General features: G+C 48.8%; 6 protein-coding genes across 6 annotated transcripts; 4 read left to right on the top strand and 2 right to left on the bottom strand.

Moving 5' to 3' along the window:
• Positions 1 to 2,618: 2,618 nt before the first annotated feature.
• Positions 2,619 to 3,516, bottom strand: NCS54_00915400 (Hypothetical protein; the record flags this gene model as incomplete). Its single annotated transcript, XM_053154509.1, has 2 exons — positions 2,619 to 3,289; positions 3,345 to 3,516. 2 exons carry the CDS (start codon positions 3,514 to 3,516, stop codon positions 2,619 to 2,621), a joined length of 843 nt encoding a protein of 280 aa, XP_053010484.1.
• A 685-nt stretch (positions 3,517 to 4,201) lies between these two features.
• Positions 4,202 to 5,871, top strand: NCS54_00915300 (Carboxylic ester hydrolase; the record flags this gene model as incomplete). The annotated part of the gene is made up of 3 exons (XM_053154508.1): positions 4,202 to 4,669; positions 4,715 to 5,485; positions 5,533 to 5,871. 3 exons carry the CDS (start codon positions 4,202 to 4,204, stop codon positions 5,869 to 5,871), a joined length of 1,578 nt encoding a protein of 525 aa, XP_053010483.1.
• Positions 5,872 to 6,534: 663 nt separating this feature from the next.
• Positions 6,535 to 7,223, top strand: NCS54_00915200 (Hypothetical protein; the record flags this gene model as incomplete). Its single annotated transcript, XM_053154507.1, has 2 exons — positions 6,535 to 6,704; positions 6,962 to 7,223. 2 exons carry the CDS (start codon positions 6,535 to 6,537, stop codon positions 7,221 to 7,223), a joined length of 432 nt encoding a protein of 143 aa, XP_053010482.1.
• A 1,587-nt stretch (positions 7,224 to 8,810) lies between these two features.
• Positions 8,811 to 9,830, top strand: NCS54_00915100 (PKS-ER domain-containing protein; the record flags this gene model as incomplete). Its single annotated transcript, XM_053154506.1, has 1 exon — positions 8,811 to 9,830. One exon carries the CDS (start codon positions 8,811 to 8,813, stop codon positions 9,828 to 9,830), a length of 1,020 nt encoding a protein of 339 aa, XP_053010481.1.
• A 121-nt stretch (positions 9,831 to 9,951) lies between these two features.
• On the bottom strand, positions 9,952 to 12,531 carry NCS54_00915000 (Hypothetical protein; the record flags this gene model as incomplete). The annotated part of the gene is made up of 6 exons (XM_053154505.1): positions 9,952 to 10,284; positions 10,338 to 10,526; positions 10,574 to 10,699; positions 10,767 to 12,148; positions 12,213 to 12,358; positions 12,419 to 12,531. 6 exons carry the CDS (start codon positions 12,529 to 12,531, stop codon positions 9,952 to 9,954), a joined length of 2,289 nt encoding a protein of 762 aa, XP_053010480.1.
• Positions 12,532 to 13,686: 1,155 nt separating this feature from the next.
• Positions 13,687 to 15,140, top strand: NCS54_00914900 (Branched-chain-amino-acid aminotransferase; the record flags this gene model as incomplete). Its single annotated transcript, XM_053154504.1, has 4 exons — positions 13,687 to 14,025; positions 14,113 to 14,487; positions 14,546 to 14,908; positions 14,961 to 15,140. The coding sequence occupies 4 exons, from the start codon at positions 13,687 to 13,689 to the stop codon at positions 15,138 to 15,140; spliced, it is 1,257 nt and encodes a 418-aa protein (XP_053010479.1).
• Between the last annotated feature and the right edge of the window lie 159 nt (positions 15,141 to 15,299).

The raw sequence follows: 15,299 nt of genomic DNA, 5'->3' as shown, positions 1-15,299 counted from the left end.
ACAGCGCCTTATGGGGCCAATCTCTTACGGCCGATCGGGTCCGCGGGCCCCGAGAACATGAAGCAACCCCTTGAGGTATTGGGGACTAGAGCGAGTGAAGATACGAACTGTAAGTGACGCCATATATTTGGAAAGATACCAACACGAGCAGGATAACAATGCTGGGTCACTAGAGTTCTGGTTGCCCTAGAAGGGCCGATTCTTGGCTTTGGGCATAGCTTCATTGACGAAAGTTAGAGCAAACACTACGTACCAGGTAGACCGAAATGGTACATATGTAGGCGGCTCCGAAGAGACTCTATACTATTGACAGGCTTCGGTTGCCATCAATCACTGATTGCCTCGTCACTGAAGCCTGTGACACTATGTTAACACGATGCTGAGATGTTCCACCAATAGTAAGCCCCGGCGGCTAATTTATCGCGGTTAGGAAATCAAGCCGCCAAGTACTGCCAAGTCCAAAGCGTAATGAGTCGTATGAGGTTTCGGCGAAGCGTATGAGATTCTGATTCGCTTATACCGTTCCTGGTAAGAATCCCTGCCTTCACATGACGAACAGGGAGCTCGTACACCGAGCTTAATTATTTAGCGTTATGGGCCGGTTGTGTTGTTACCATTATAGCCTGTGGAGATGTCAAGCAAAAGTCCCAACAACGAGAAGTGTTGCACTGCCGCAATTTCAACACGTCGCGTTATTATTCACTCTATTTCATGCTACTTTCGGCTTTACTGGTCGACACAGCTTCCGTTCAACTTCTCTAGTGTTTGGACATTATACTATCTGCCCAAGACTATGTGCTTGTGATCTCAAGAGTGACATGCGATGCCAAGGCATCGCAACGTCGGATGATTGAAATAATAGGGCGGAGGCAGACATTTAATTGTCAAGATCACAAATTAAGTGCGTGAAGAATTCTTCCTGAATGGTTAGCTTCAAAATTCTAGCCAGCCGAGTTCCGACCTCGTGATGATGGCCATTCGTAGCAAGGGTGGCCGGTCCACACCACAGCTTCGTATTTAATGAAACCCCAATGCAGATATGGGATTGAGATATCCAATTTCTGCTTTGGTGAAGGCCAAGATTCTCTATCCCCGAGTTGGTAGCTATTTGCGCCGCGCACCACTTGCATACGGCGGGAAAATGAATCTCACCGGAGCTCCCACGCTAGACTAGGGCCGTCGGAGTTCGCCTTCTTTGCCTGATGAGTCTTTCTTAGCAACTTGACCGGAACCTGGTGGGAGTGAAAATCTCAAATTCTAGTGACTGGCCCAAAGCTGCTGAGCCTGTAGAAGAGCCAATAATGTCTTAATTTCTTGGCCTTCACATCATTGACGGCAAAACGCAGGTCTTTAACCGTCTCGGCCGTATGAGGATGATCTACATTACAGAAAAAGAAAGGGTTGGTGGGAAAGTGTCATAAAGTGACAAGTTTCTCAGGTCGTCTCTCCAAAGCTCTGAGCTCTTCAAGAGGATCTCACACGAAAATAACAAAGCATAGAAATACCTGGTGGTAAATAAGTCGATGACTGAGCTGGAGGTCATGAGTAACGACGCCAGATGGAATTATAATTGCCTCATGATCTCTCGAACGCTTGTCAAGCTGGGAGACATCAGTATGCTTTTGGTCCATCTGGACGTATAGAGATGGCTAGTAAGGGTGACACGTTAAAGGAGGTTAATAGCCACAACCCAACCCTTTCTACCTTCACGAGTAAGAGGTTACAGCAATTAAATACCCTTGGAGAGGTAAATAGGCTTTTATAGTATTATAAGATACAAGCCTTCTATTGCTAGCAGTAGAAAGACTAAAAAAGAGATACTATATTAAAATTAAGATATAATATAATAATATATTAATACTATGCTTTTTAATATGGTTAAAGGCCGGCCCTTATTAGGATACCTGAGCTAGAAGGCCATTGAAGAGGGTTGACTAAGGGCTCTTAGGAGAAGGACACATATCCCTGGGCTATTACATCTTCAGAATATGATAACACAAGTTTGGAGCAGTGAGGGGGGTAATGGCCGGCTTTGGGAGGTGGTGGTTGGCATGGAATTCTCGTTCAAGCACTTGGAGCGTTGGAAGCTGTGAAGCGGCATATATGACCCAAGCTGCCTGGGTACCTGTTAGAAGGTATTTTCTACTTCTTTCATAGGCATAGTGGTCTACTATGTTTCATGGAGGCTGTTCTATTACGTCGTACCAGACGAAGCAGTGGGAGAGGAAATCCACTCGCAAGTCGAGATCGACAGCTCTATAAGGGCAGTGACGATAGTAAGTTTACACTCATCCTTGCATGAGCTTAGAATTTCTTGTCCGTTCTGGATTCGCAGCTAAGAGGGTTGCCTGGATATAAAAGGGATCTCCAAGAATTTAAGAGCATATCGCAGGGCGCTTAACTAAGAGTTTCCTCCCAGCAGCCCATCCAATTCGTTAATGACTATTTTTGGTAGTTTGTTGCTATTTTGCCGACCCCTTAGTTGACTTCTCAGCCTCTCATTTGTCATATAACATCATTGTCTCTCTATGGATGAATGCTTGAAGGGTATGAGAAGAGGGATGTCTAACACTTTGCTAAAAGAAATAGTAATTCCCATGCCCCATTTGGTCTAAATCTTAAAGTCTAGTATGACTTTGGTTATTGAGACTCCTGAGCGATGTCCAACTCGATCGATGTGAAGACGTCAGTGGCCACCAATGCCAAAACACGGCCATCACCGCAAACATCGGCAGTGCATCAAACAGGTAGAGAGGCCATTCGTGAGAAAGAAGATATCCATCATTGCCCAAGACAAATTCTGCCACTCGAAAGATTGAACGACCCATGACGAGCACACTGACGACATAGAGCATCCAAATCGTAGGCTCCCACTCGAACCCACCAGCCAAGGCGTGCTTGCTGATCGGATCTCCATGCATTCGAATATGAAACATGATGACCGTGATGATGAACAGCCCAAAGATGATGATCTGAATCAACAACCCTCCTATCACAATCTTCTCCGCCATCTTCGCAAAGTCATCCATAACCATCATGCCGGCTCCGCCTCCCTGGACCAGAAGCGAGAGGACATCGCCAGTAACAAAGATTTTGGTGAGCCACTCAAGACTGATGATGGAGTGGCGCTCGCCATTGGTCATGCGGATGAGTCGGCCGAGCGTCATGTAAATCGAGGCTGCGAAGAAGACGGGGGCTAGAAGAATGAGGGTATTCTGAATGACGTATGGCATCAATTGGCCAGTTTTCTTTCTTGCAACACCCCGAGTAGCAAACCCGATAACCTCCACTTTAAGGCTATTGTCAGCCATCTATCAGCAAAGGTGTGTCCTAGGAATACGCACTTATTCCGCCGATGGGAAATGGTACGGCAAACCAGCTTCGGTTCTTGAAGAGCCGCAACGTATGGGCAATGGTGGCGATGCCAAACAAGGCAGCAGAAATAGCTGCGCTCTCGAGAGAGGGTAGATATTTCCAAAGGTAGTAGTTGCCTTTATAAGGCTCAAGGGTTGCCATTTTTAAGACTGCTGAAGTACGCTTTGGGGAACGCAAAGCTGGTGGCTGGCCTTGGAACAAAAAGAATGACTCGAAGGAAAGTAAAATGAACGACTCAAGGCTACAAAGGAGTGAATAGCATGGGATGCTTCACATCAAACGATGTTGCGGGCAATTTCTTATAGACAAAAAAAGACTAATAACTAACGTGCCCGTTTGAAATTAGCATTGTTGACCTCCGAGCTCAGCCATGTTTTGCGGCTCAGGCCCACAAACTCAGGAGGTGTGAATACGAGTATCCACACTTCGAATACTGGACCCTAATTATAGCTCCAAGGCATGCGTAAAGCATTGGGCCTGATCCGCATGGCGGAATAAGGACGAGTCTTGGCCCGAGCTAACCGCCTCTTAATAAAGTGGATGCTGCTTCAGAAGCCTGTATTTCTCCAGGTTCTGGGGAACACGCGTATCCGTAGTTAGCGGTCACGAGTATTATCAACGGTTTGAGGTGACGTATGTGCCTGAATACTCGTGCCTCCTAAAGGAAAGTGTTTAATGCGTAACATGTAACCCACAATATGTGTAGAGTTCAAATAGATCTGCGCATATTATTTCGGGTAGGTACCATATAAGCATCTCATGCCTTCAGGAGCGAGCAGCCTTCCTTCCCCCCATCGCATTCCATCTCATTCATCAAGGCATGACTATGGCTTCCCTCTGCTCGCCTGACGCTCTTGCTGCGCCGAAATTCTTTGGCGGCCATGTCTTCAACTTCGAAGTCAACTTGGTTGAGAACTACAACTCGACAGCCGTTTCTCTGCTTTACTATGGCCACCCAACAGTCAAGGTTGAAAACGTGAGCTTCTGCAACATCACGGTAACCTACACGCACCCCGGCCAAAATGACACCATTCACGTCGAGACTTGGCTGCCTCTGGACAATTATAACGGCAGGCTCCAGTCCGTTGGCGGTGGTGGTTGGGTAGCTGGTCGATATCCGCCCAGTTACACTGCTATGAGCGGCGCTATCGGGGAAGGCTATGCTACCAGCACCACGGATGCTGGCCTGAAGATGCAGCCAGACATGCAGCCAAACATTTGGGCCTTGGCCAGTGAGGGTAACCCAAACCTCTACGCTCTCAACAACCTCGGATCTGTGTCTCTCCATGATCAGGTAGGCGCGCTGGCAATTCCTTTTGAGTCGTACTGACATGACTAGGCTATCATTGCAAAGCAGCTGATCAAGAACTTCTATGGCCAGGGGCCAGAGTATTCATACTGGAGTGGTTGCTCCCAGGGCGGCAGGCAGGGCATGATGCTTGCGCAGAGGTTCCCCAATGCCTACGACGGCATCCATGCTAGTGCCCCAGCCATTTACTGGAACCAGCTGTTTGGGTCTGCCTTCTGGGCGCAGTTCCTCATGAACGACATGGAATACTATCCGTATCCTTGTGAGATCAAGGCCATTACCGATGCCGCAGTCAAGGCTTGTGATGGACTTGATGGCGTCATTGACGGCATCATCGCTGACGAAGCCTCTTGTCGATTTGACCCTCTTTCTGTTGCTGGGACATCTTTCAACTGTGCCGATACCGGCAAGAAGATGAGAATCTCCAAGGAGGCCGCTATCCTAGCCAAGGCGACATGGGCTGGTCCAAGGTCCAAGGACGGCAAGTTCCTTTGGTACGGCCCCAACATCGGTAGCCAGCTGAGTGGATCTACCACGGCGTTGACCAACGATATTGGCCTTGCCATGACTGAATGTTCGAATGGCACATGCACCGGTGTACCTGTGGGACTGGGCGAAGTTTGGTGGAAATACTACATCAAGTCTGATCCCCACTGGTCTTATAAGAACATGACGCACGAGGAATACGAATCCTACTTTCGTTCCGCGATACAGCGTTATGACTCAATCATTGGGACGAGTGATCCTGATCTGAGTGCTTTCCATAAGGCCGGAGGAAAGATCCTTGGCTATCACGGTATGGTGAGCGAAGCCCGTCATTTCACCGACACAGCACTAATTCGGTACAGAGCGATCAGATCATTCCCGTCAAAGACACAGAGCACTACTACGATCAGGTTTCCAGCAAGATACCTAAAGTTCACGATTTCTACCGGATCTTTGAGGTTCCAGGTCTCCTTCACTGCTCTGGCGGCCCGGGAGGTCAGCCCAGCAACACATTCGACGCACTAAGAGCCTGGGTCGAGAACGGAACTGTCCCAAACACTCTTGAGCACCACTATGTTGACGCTGACGGAGAGAAGCAGAACCGCTTGCTCTGCCCATATCCGAAGAAGGCCCAGCTAAAGCGAAAGGCAAAGGGGAAGAAGGATGTTGAGAGCAACGACTTTGAGTGCCTCGAGCCGTGACTTTTGAGCTGAAGAAAATCGACGAGTATGTGCCGCGGTTTATATCGCCGTCGATTTTCATGCTTCTGCTGTATTATAGTATCTTTTCTTGTGTCGTGTTCTGGTCTCATAGAACCATCAGAATCACATATCTTGAGCGTAGATTATGCCATCTTCTAGAAATCCAGCTGTCGAAATCTTTCTATAAACGCGCCTAGTCATATTAGACATGCGTCTTTTCTTGTCCTTATGTCAAATATTATCCGCGCATCATTGCAACTGTGATTTTTTCATCCAGCATCTTGCATGCAGACGTGATCAACTCATGACGACTACTGAACGAACTGCCAGGGGCGAGACAGCCTCACGGCCACCTTTTGGTTCGAATCTCATACCGGCGTTGGAGGGGGAAATAATCATATCGTAAAGAATTCTGTCAGTTAACACGGACTTCGTTAGGACATTAATGCGGAGCTACTCGCGTTGACTCCCCAGCCTGTATAGTTCGATTAATACCCGTTTGTCTCCCACAGTTCAGCCAGTGGACCAACCGATTCCCTTTACTCCGAGTCGGCTGGTCGGCGTTTGAACTTGACCCGCAGCCGCCGTCGAATTATGGCGTGTTTCCACACCTCTTTCACTGACTTGCTTCTCTAGGACATTGATCCGTGGGTCAGAAAGGCCATGATCAGCGCCGACCCATCTACCTTGCTCCCCTTCGGCCCTTCTTCTGCCAAGCCGGAGCGTCTTAAAGACGAAGACGGTGGCGACATGAAAGTCGCGGAGTATATAGTCTCCTCGCCAGCAGCCGTTTCCAAGCTTCATCATTCAAGGCGTGACTTCCATTTCATCCTGTACGTCTCCAAAATTGACATATTTACTCGTCATGCGTTTCTAGACGCTCTCCATTGCCGCAGTCGTGGCCTTTCTAGGCCAAACGGCCTGCCGTTCTCTCGCCTGCAAAGTTCTTCCCGAGCTTCCAGAGTTTATCTCTGAGTCTCCTGAGGCTTTGCTCCGTCTTCAACGCAAAACGACTGCCATCTGGGCTCAAGCATACGCTGGCAAGGATCTGGACACTCTCCTCTCTTATGTTGTCGACCCCTACATCCAGCACAATCCCCTCGCGCCATGGCAAAGCAATCGCCCAGGCGGGGATGACCCAGATCTTTGCCACTCCGGGCCTCATCAACAACGTCACCCGCGTCATTTCTGATCTCGACTACGTTGCTCTTCACGTTCACCGGACCCAGCTCAACACAACTGACAAGGCCATTGCTGATATTTTCCGGCTGAATGGTACCTGCATCACGGAGCATTGGGATGTGCAACAGACCATGGTCCCAAGCTTTACGAACCCCCTGGCTTACTTCTAAACTAGTGAGTGAAATAGTATGGCTACGTTTAGGGTTTTGTGGACAAACTGACTGCTAGTTGAATAGTCGGCGAGACGTATCACATGGTGGTGAGTGTATGAGATAGGTGGATTTTGAGTCGAGGTCAAGCGGTCGACATAACTTTCTCGCCCTCATTTTTGAGCATTTCGATTCTATCATGATAGAGGTCGACATTCTTGGGACCTGTAAGACAGAAGACACTAGTCAATGAAATATGAATTCACATTCCACTTTCATCCTTTATCAATCCAGCCAGCAAACCATGAGAATGTTTGCATTGCTAAACCTGTCACAAGATCGAGTACACATATTTACAGTAGACACGATGACGAATGACACCCGGCCACCTTTACAAGTCACAAACTGCGATCACTTAGCGCGTCTGTAAACTCACCGATGGATCGGTCGGGGGAATGTTTTGGCCCGAAACCCGCAAAAGTCGCCGACATCAGACGTGAAGCGGACTTGAGCAGACCATCACTAGTGGGTTAGTTGAGACAAGGTTATTGAAATGGGTTTAGTGAAGCAAATTTCGATGTGGTGGCCCAAGTTATCCAATCGTGGTCTGTTGAACCCGCGGAACGAGAACAATGCTATTCGTCAGTTCCAAAACAAGCTCCGCAACTCTAATGAGCGGAGAAACGGGGGTTGTGTTGTTGGGCTCTCGATATGGCGTATACTCGTATAACACATGGCGAGGTGTCTCATTCATGGTTCCTCAGTGACGGATTCGGTGGTGCCCAGGCTCAGACGTTATGCGATAAAGTCTTAATCTGTATATATTTATCTCTGCCTGGGATGTTGCTAGTGGGATGCCGCCGTTTGTGCCCGTGTCAAGCGCTTCACGCCGTCTGAATTCGGGATCAGTACCTAGCCGTTTCATCCTTCACCACGTGCCAGAACCAATTGTTCAAGATACTTGAACAGCAGACCGGGGAAGAATGTGTCCAGCGACACATCTCTAACAGTACCTTGGAGAAGATAGGGCTAGAGAAGCTTGGACAAGAAGAATCCTCTCGGCGTTTTCAATCTCATGAAGGCCCTTCAGTTCCAAGATGGCCAAGACAAAGCGTTGAGCGAAGAGGCCAACGATGCCAAGACTCTCAGTTTGCTATTTGATGTGTTAACTCTAGTCAGATCATTGATCTAAATCTGTGGCCCCTTAGGTTGCAATCTATAAAGGTTAAATGATCCCTTGGGCGGATAAATGCGTAAATTCCAAAATGTGGACAAGGTAGCGATGGACGGACCGTGGAAGCTTAGCCACGGCAATATGCTTTAATTGACAGATCATTATCATGTCCAGGGGCTGTCAAACCATAGCGGAGATCGTCGGGAAAATTACTTGAAAGGTGCTAGCATCAACGCCGGTGGACGGTACTCTTCGTCTTTGATGAGCCGTATGCGTCTCGGAGGGCAATTTGGCCCGATCCAAAGTCCGCTCCGCTCCCCCACCTTTCATCGCCAGTATTTGAAGCTTCCAGGCTCGGGATATTTAAGTCCCTATAAGGTTGCAGTCTCTCATCTTGGTATCCGGTATTCAAATTCGACAGAATAAACTACGAAATGGCAACTACTATGCAAATATGGCAATTCTCAAGCCCCGTCAAGAAGATGGAGGATTCCTTAGCCATGAAGGATCAAGTGCCTGTTCCTTCACAAGCCTCTTTGCACAAAGATGAAATGCTCATCAAAGTCATCACTGCTTCTCTCAACCCAGTCGACTACAAGCTTGCTGAAGCGGGAATCATTGGAAAGATGATGATTCCTAACCCTGCAACGCCTGGGCTCGACTTCTGCGGACGTGTCGTCGCCAAACATTCATCGATAACCGGATTCGAAGAAGGTCAGCTCGTGTTTGGGGGCTTTCCATCCCATAAACAGCTGGGAGCACTTTCACAGTACACCGTTGTCTCTACAGCCTGTTGCGCGCTGCTTCCAGAGGGCATTGATCCGGATGATGGAGCAGCTGTGGGAACGGCAGCAACCACAGCGTATCAATCTCTGATGCTAGACGCGCTACCGCCAGGGGCGAACATCTTCATCAATGGAGGCAGCGGTGGTGTTGGGACGTGGTCTATCCAGCTTGCCAAGGCAATGGGTGCTAAAGTAACAACGACCTGCTCAACGAGAAACCTGGAGTTATGCCAAGGCCTTGGCGCTGATCACGTCGTTGATTATACCAAGAACGATGTTGTCGAGTTCCTGAAGGGACAAGGTGCTGTCTACGACCTTGTGATCGACAACGTGGGGAATCGGGCAGACCTTTACGACAACAGCCATCTGATCCTCAAGGCTGGAGGAACATTTGTTCAAGTTGGCGTTGGGGAGTCCATGTCATTGAAGGACATTGCATCTACCATAAAGAAGCAGATCTGGCCGTTTGGGACTCCTCGCTTTTACTTTGTCAACATGAAAAATTCGGCCGAGTTTTTCCAGGTCATTGGCCGGCGGGTGGCAGAAGGCAGGGTGAAGCCGGTGATTGCAGCCCAGTTTGATTGGAAGGATGTTCCGCAAGCGTTTCGACAACTACGAGAGGGCCGTTCTCCTGGAAAGATTGTGGTTAATGTTAGTCAAGACTTGTAAGCTTGCGTAGGTGGCTTGGAGAGTCAGACGGCTGACGACGGTTTCATGATCACCATAGATGTATTGATACTGAATGCGATATAATTAATCTTGAAATGTGGCTTTCCAATACTCGCAATCACTACAGCCACTTAGATGGTCCAAATGTCTCTCCCATAGGAACAGTATCCAGAGGTACACCCATTCCATCTGCAGTCGTGTCTTGAACAGAGTTTCCCCACCAGCGGAGGGACACACCCGGGTAAGTGAGGCAAAAGAACACGAGGAACGTGGTTATAGCCAAAGCGCTGTCCAGTGAAGAGGAAAGAAGGTAGTTGTACTTGGTCCACCAGGCGTGGTAGCGTCGCTTGATCAACATGTTGAAGGCGAGTCCAACAAGACCCCAAGAGATGCAGTTGGCGGCGGTGGCAGGCGGGATGGATGACGTCGACGCAAAGATGACGGGAGTATGAGTCTAAACCTTGTTAGTTTCGCTTCTCGCATGGAATGTGTGGTGATGTTACTTACGTGCTGGAGGAGCTTGTTCTTTGGGAAACGTCGAGCAGCCAAGTAGACAATGACTGGCAACACAGCTCCGATCAAGAAGAACCAGAGCATGCTGTTGTACATAGAGCCCGACTTGAAAAGCTTGGTAGGTCCAATCAGTCCCCAGAACACGGCGTTGGCTGCGTATCCGTTTGCCAAGGGACAGCGGAACTGTTTCATTGTTAGCTAGGGACTAGAAAAGGGCAATCTTCACTCACGTCATTAACAGCTTCAGGAGTGCAAATGCCTTCGACGTTGGCCATGGCCCACAGGTTGACACCTGTTTGGACCAGCCACGAGATGAGTATCGAGAGTATTTGGGCGGTGAAGGTAATTCTAGGAGGCTATAGCAGTGTGTCAGCAGAGCCGAGAAGGAGGAGACGTGAAATGTGAGGCAATGATAAGACGTACAATCTTCATGTAGTAGCCCATCTTCATAGACTGGATGTATCCAAGACCTTGAAATGTGCACACGAGGGTAAACACCTTGAATACAACGTTATTCATCATGTTTCCTGGCCAGATGAAGCCTCCAATAAGTGCAGCCAAGACGCCCGTGTTGACAGTAATGTTGCAGGTGGCCTTCATCAAGCCAATCGGGATCAGCAGCACAATGTTCAACAAGATGCTGATGATGAGTCCCCACCAAGGAAGCTGTGTGTTCTCAACATAGAGGAAGGCCATGCTGATACCAATCAGAGCTGCAAAGACACCAGCATACCACCAGATAGGCACTGGTTTATAAGCACGCATGAGCCGGCCGTGGATATCTTCCCCCTCATGATTGTCTTTCTTCGAAATGGTGGCCTTCAGAGCACCCCACACCATTTCTCGATGGTACAGGGCCGTATGAACAAGAATCGAGGTGACCGAAGCAAAGCCCAAGCCATACGATAGTACGGATGTCGTGGATAGGAAAACTGGTGAGTATTCGGCATACGCTTCGTCATTGATGCTGTAATCGGGGTTCATGACACGAGAGGTATTGTAAGGAGCTCCAGTGTTGTCAAAGGTGGATGACGAGGAGAAGGGGAAGAATCTGCCGTACCACACGTTTTGCCAATGCAAAGCGGGTGATACAATCCAAAGGAAGAAGACGCTACCCCCAAGAACGTTCAAGATGGCCCACGATGGAACAACAAGAGGCGTGCCCAGATATCCGGAGATCTGATTCCAGTCCAATGTCAGAGGCAGAAGATCCATGCCAGTAGTCGCGCCAAAGACTTGGTTGAGAGTGACATCGTTGGGACGGATCCAAGTGATCCAGGCAAAAGTTGTCAGTGCAGTAAACAGGAACGACGGGACAACCTGCCAAGTAGCAGCAGCCACGGTAAATACCCAGAAGAACTTCATTCGATGCATCTTCCAGCCGTTAGCAACGACGTTTTGGAATTTGGAATCGTGAAAACCGTATATCATGGAGCACGTGGGCAAGGCACCGGGCCAGACGCAAAAGGCTGGTTGAACTAGGAAGCGGTAGAATAAACCAACGAAACCGAAACTGAGAGCTTGCGTCGAAAGCAGGAACAGCAGCCTGTAGCTCGGAGATATAGGGATGCCGAGGAACTTGTCGAATGCGACATAGACATCGCTCGCGAGGGAGCCATTGTCGAAGGCAGACACCAAGGAAGTCATGATGGCTGTGATGGTGTGTTCTTTGTGATTGAATGGCCCCGGGTTGAGACTAAACTCCCATCCGAACGGGAGACGGACGACAGTGCTCGGAAGGACGCGGGCCATGAAGTGGCCGACGGGCAACGTGATGATTATGACGAGGTTGGATGACAAGAAAACTACGAAGCACTTGGTCTTAGTAACGATATTCACGGGAGAAACTTCGCGTTTCAAGATACATACTGGGTGGAGAGTGGAGTTGAAAGAACTGCAGGATTCCAGAAAAGATCAAGGTCGATACAATACCCAAGAACCAGCCCCGAAAGGTGTTGACGGGAAGCTCTGGGTCGTCAAAGGGAGGGACCACAGCTTGGACCTGGTCAAAGGGCCTTGTATTGATCAACAGTGTTAGTTGAAACACATTTATAGTAGAACGGAGCAAAACTTACGAGTCCTCGATGCTGCCATTTTCAATCTCGGCATCATGAGCTTCAGCCGTGATTTTCTTCAGATGACTATCGCCATCAGAGGCTGCGTCTTGTTGAACCTGACTGTGCGCCATAGCTCACGTCTTGATGAAACAAACAAACAAGGATTGCCTGGCTCAATTGCTGTCGTCTCGAGGTCAAAGCTCTTGCGACTGGCCCCGACTGAAGCTTCTCCAGCCGGGGAAGATGTGGGTATTATTTCCATCGCCATCTCCAATACGTAACTCAGTCCTTATCGCTATCTATTTGACAGGGCCGGGGTAATGAGACGCTAACGATATCACGTACAGAATTTCCGTTTTGGTGTTTCTTTATCTGGTTCTTGTTTGGGATTAGTTCGTCTCTTATCAGCAGAGGATCGGGTTGCTTGTCCGACATGCTGGGAGTGTATCAAGTTGATGGCACAAGGTCCGGAACTCCGCGTCTCATTCATGCATGGAAATACGCATGTGCAACAAGGTGGCGATATTCACACAAGTCACAAGCTCAGCTAATGGTTTACTGTTATCTCGCCCTGTCAAACCTGGTCTCTGCGGCGTTGTAGGGTAGGTAGCCACGCGTCAAAGCTACGCGACGGTTGTGACAAGCAGTAGATATAAATAAAATCCAAAATATATAGCAAGAATTATAAAAAATAGATAAAGCGGTCTAACATTTTCTTCTATAGCATTTTTATGTTCTTATTGTTACCCATTCTAAGACTCAGATTTGCCTTCAGCTTTGCAACCTCAGGATTTGTCTTAGCCCGTGTTCAGAGCGAATCGGTTGCTTAAGCACCTAACTAGAAAGTGGCAAAATGCGTGGTCTCCTTGATCTTGTGATATGTTGTCAAATTTGATAAGAACATACTAGTGTATGATGGTGGTCCCAGTATTGATTATCGTCATCTGACTCTTGTGGTAGCGCATACCGCCCATGCTCGTTGCTGGATTACCTACTTCGACTATGACTTCTTCATCCCATGACATTGGCTGAACACCTGACAATGAGAGCGTCACTACTAACCCTATGAGAGAGTCAATATTTATCGTTAGTATCTGATAATCTTCAAGTCCGTTTATCCGGAGTGCACTTCTTGATACCCATATCCCCGGAAATCCCCCCGTTCATAATTACCACATTCGGAAATACGGGACACGACCCTCTTGAGCATACCGTTCTGATCATATGGCGGTCTTTCAAGGCTCATATTTTAGCTGGCAGTTGAATGATAAGCTCATGGTCACAGTATGATTGTCTTGTGGAATGCCGTTCAATCTCGCCAAGCAGCCATTCACTTTCAGCCCTCCAACATGACAGCAGGACCAAAGTCAAATGGCACCAATGGTGTTGGCCCAGCGCCCTTGAACTCGAAGCTACTCCAGACGACCCTCGTCGCTCCGGCTAATGAAGCTCCAGTCCCGGCGGGTGATGACCCGGTTCGACGATCCCAGAAGTGCACCACTAGCCACATGCTGGTTGTGAACTGGACAAAAGATGCTGGATGGGCAGCACCTACCATCAAGCCGTATGGGAACTTTTCCATGGCCCCGACGAGTAGTGTTCTGCATTACGGGACTGAGTGCTTTGTACGTCTTGACAAGTCATGGCGTCCTCAATGCGGAATCTACGGCCTATGGCAACATATGCGGGCTCATATCTAACGTGGTTGGCAGGAAGGGTTGAAGCTGTATCGTGGGTCTGATATGAAGCTCCGCTTATTCAGGCCTGATCTTAATTGCGCCCGACTTCGGCTATCCTCCCTACGCGGTGGTCTTCCCGACTTTGACCCCGATGAACTTCTCAAGCTCATGGAGGCCTTTGTCCGCGTTGACGGAGAACGATGGCTTCCTGAACCGGGAACGTTCCTCTACCTTCGCCCTGCAATCATTGGAACCAGTGCTGCTCTAGGGGTTAGCCGCCCCGCTGAGGCCACACTGTTTCTCGTCGCAGTTCTATTCCCACAATTTGGGCAGGCTGGGCCTGGTCTCAAGCTACTTTGCTCTTTGGGACAGGTCAGAGCCTGGCCTGGTGGATTCGGAAACGCCAAGGTGAGAATCCTTGTCTCTGGGGCTTTGAAGTGTGAATGTGTCTAACTTGCTTTTCCAGCTTGGTGCCAACTACGCCCCATCTCTAGTCGCACAGGAAGAGGCCAACGCACAAGGATTCATCCAGGTTTTATGGCTATTCGGACCCGACGATAATGTCACCGAGGCCGGTGCAAGTAACTTCTTTGTTATTACTCGCAACAAGGAAACGGGGCTGCTGGAGCTCATCACGGCACCGCTGGGTGATATTATCCTTGATGGCGTAACCCGTCGAAGCGTTCTTGAGCTTACTAGGGAGAGACTTGAGAAGCCTTCAAAAAATATCCAGCCTTTGGTCGCAGTGGAGCGACCCTTGACAATGGCAGAGATGGTACAGGCTTCCAACGAGGGCAGACTGTTGGAAGCGTTCGTGACTGGTACTGCTGTAAGTCTTGCCTCCCTTTACTCGTCTGATCCGCGCTGACATTCTGAACTAGTTCTTTGTGGCTCCAGTTGGTATGATTAGGTACAAGGACACCGACATTAATATCGGTCACAAGACTGAAGATGGTGATCTTGTGGCGCCTTACACGTTGATGTTGAGGAACTGGCTTAAAGATATCATGTACGGGAATGAGCCACATGCCTGGGGCCGAGTGCAAGGCAAGGCTGTGTGAGGTCGCTTGGTGGAATCTATTGTAACATTTCAAATGATAGAGGCTAGAAATAAGTTCAGTCTCTCTGTTGAGGGATGAGGCTTGCGATACCTGATTTCTGAATGAATTTGTATAACTTTATCTGTTCCAAAGGAAGCCTTACCTATGACTATTTAAGTG

This window comes from Fusarium falciforme, chromosome 7 (assembly GCF_026873545.1).
Source record: "Fusarium falciforme chromosome 7, complete sequence".
Taxonomy (NCBI): Eukaryota; Fungi; Ascomycota; class Sordariomycetes; order Hypocreales; family Nectriaceae; genus Fusarium; species Fusarium falciforme.
Note: the sequence above shows the minus strand (reverse complement) of the source record. Positions and strands in the feature narration are given on the sequence as shown.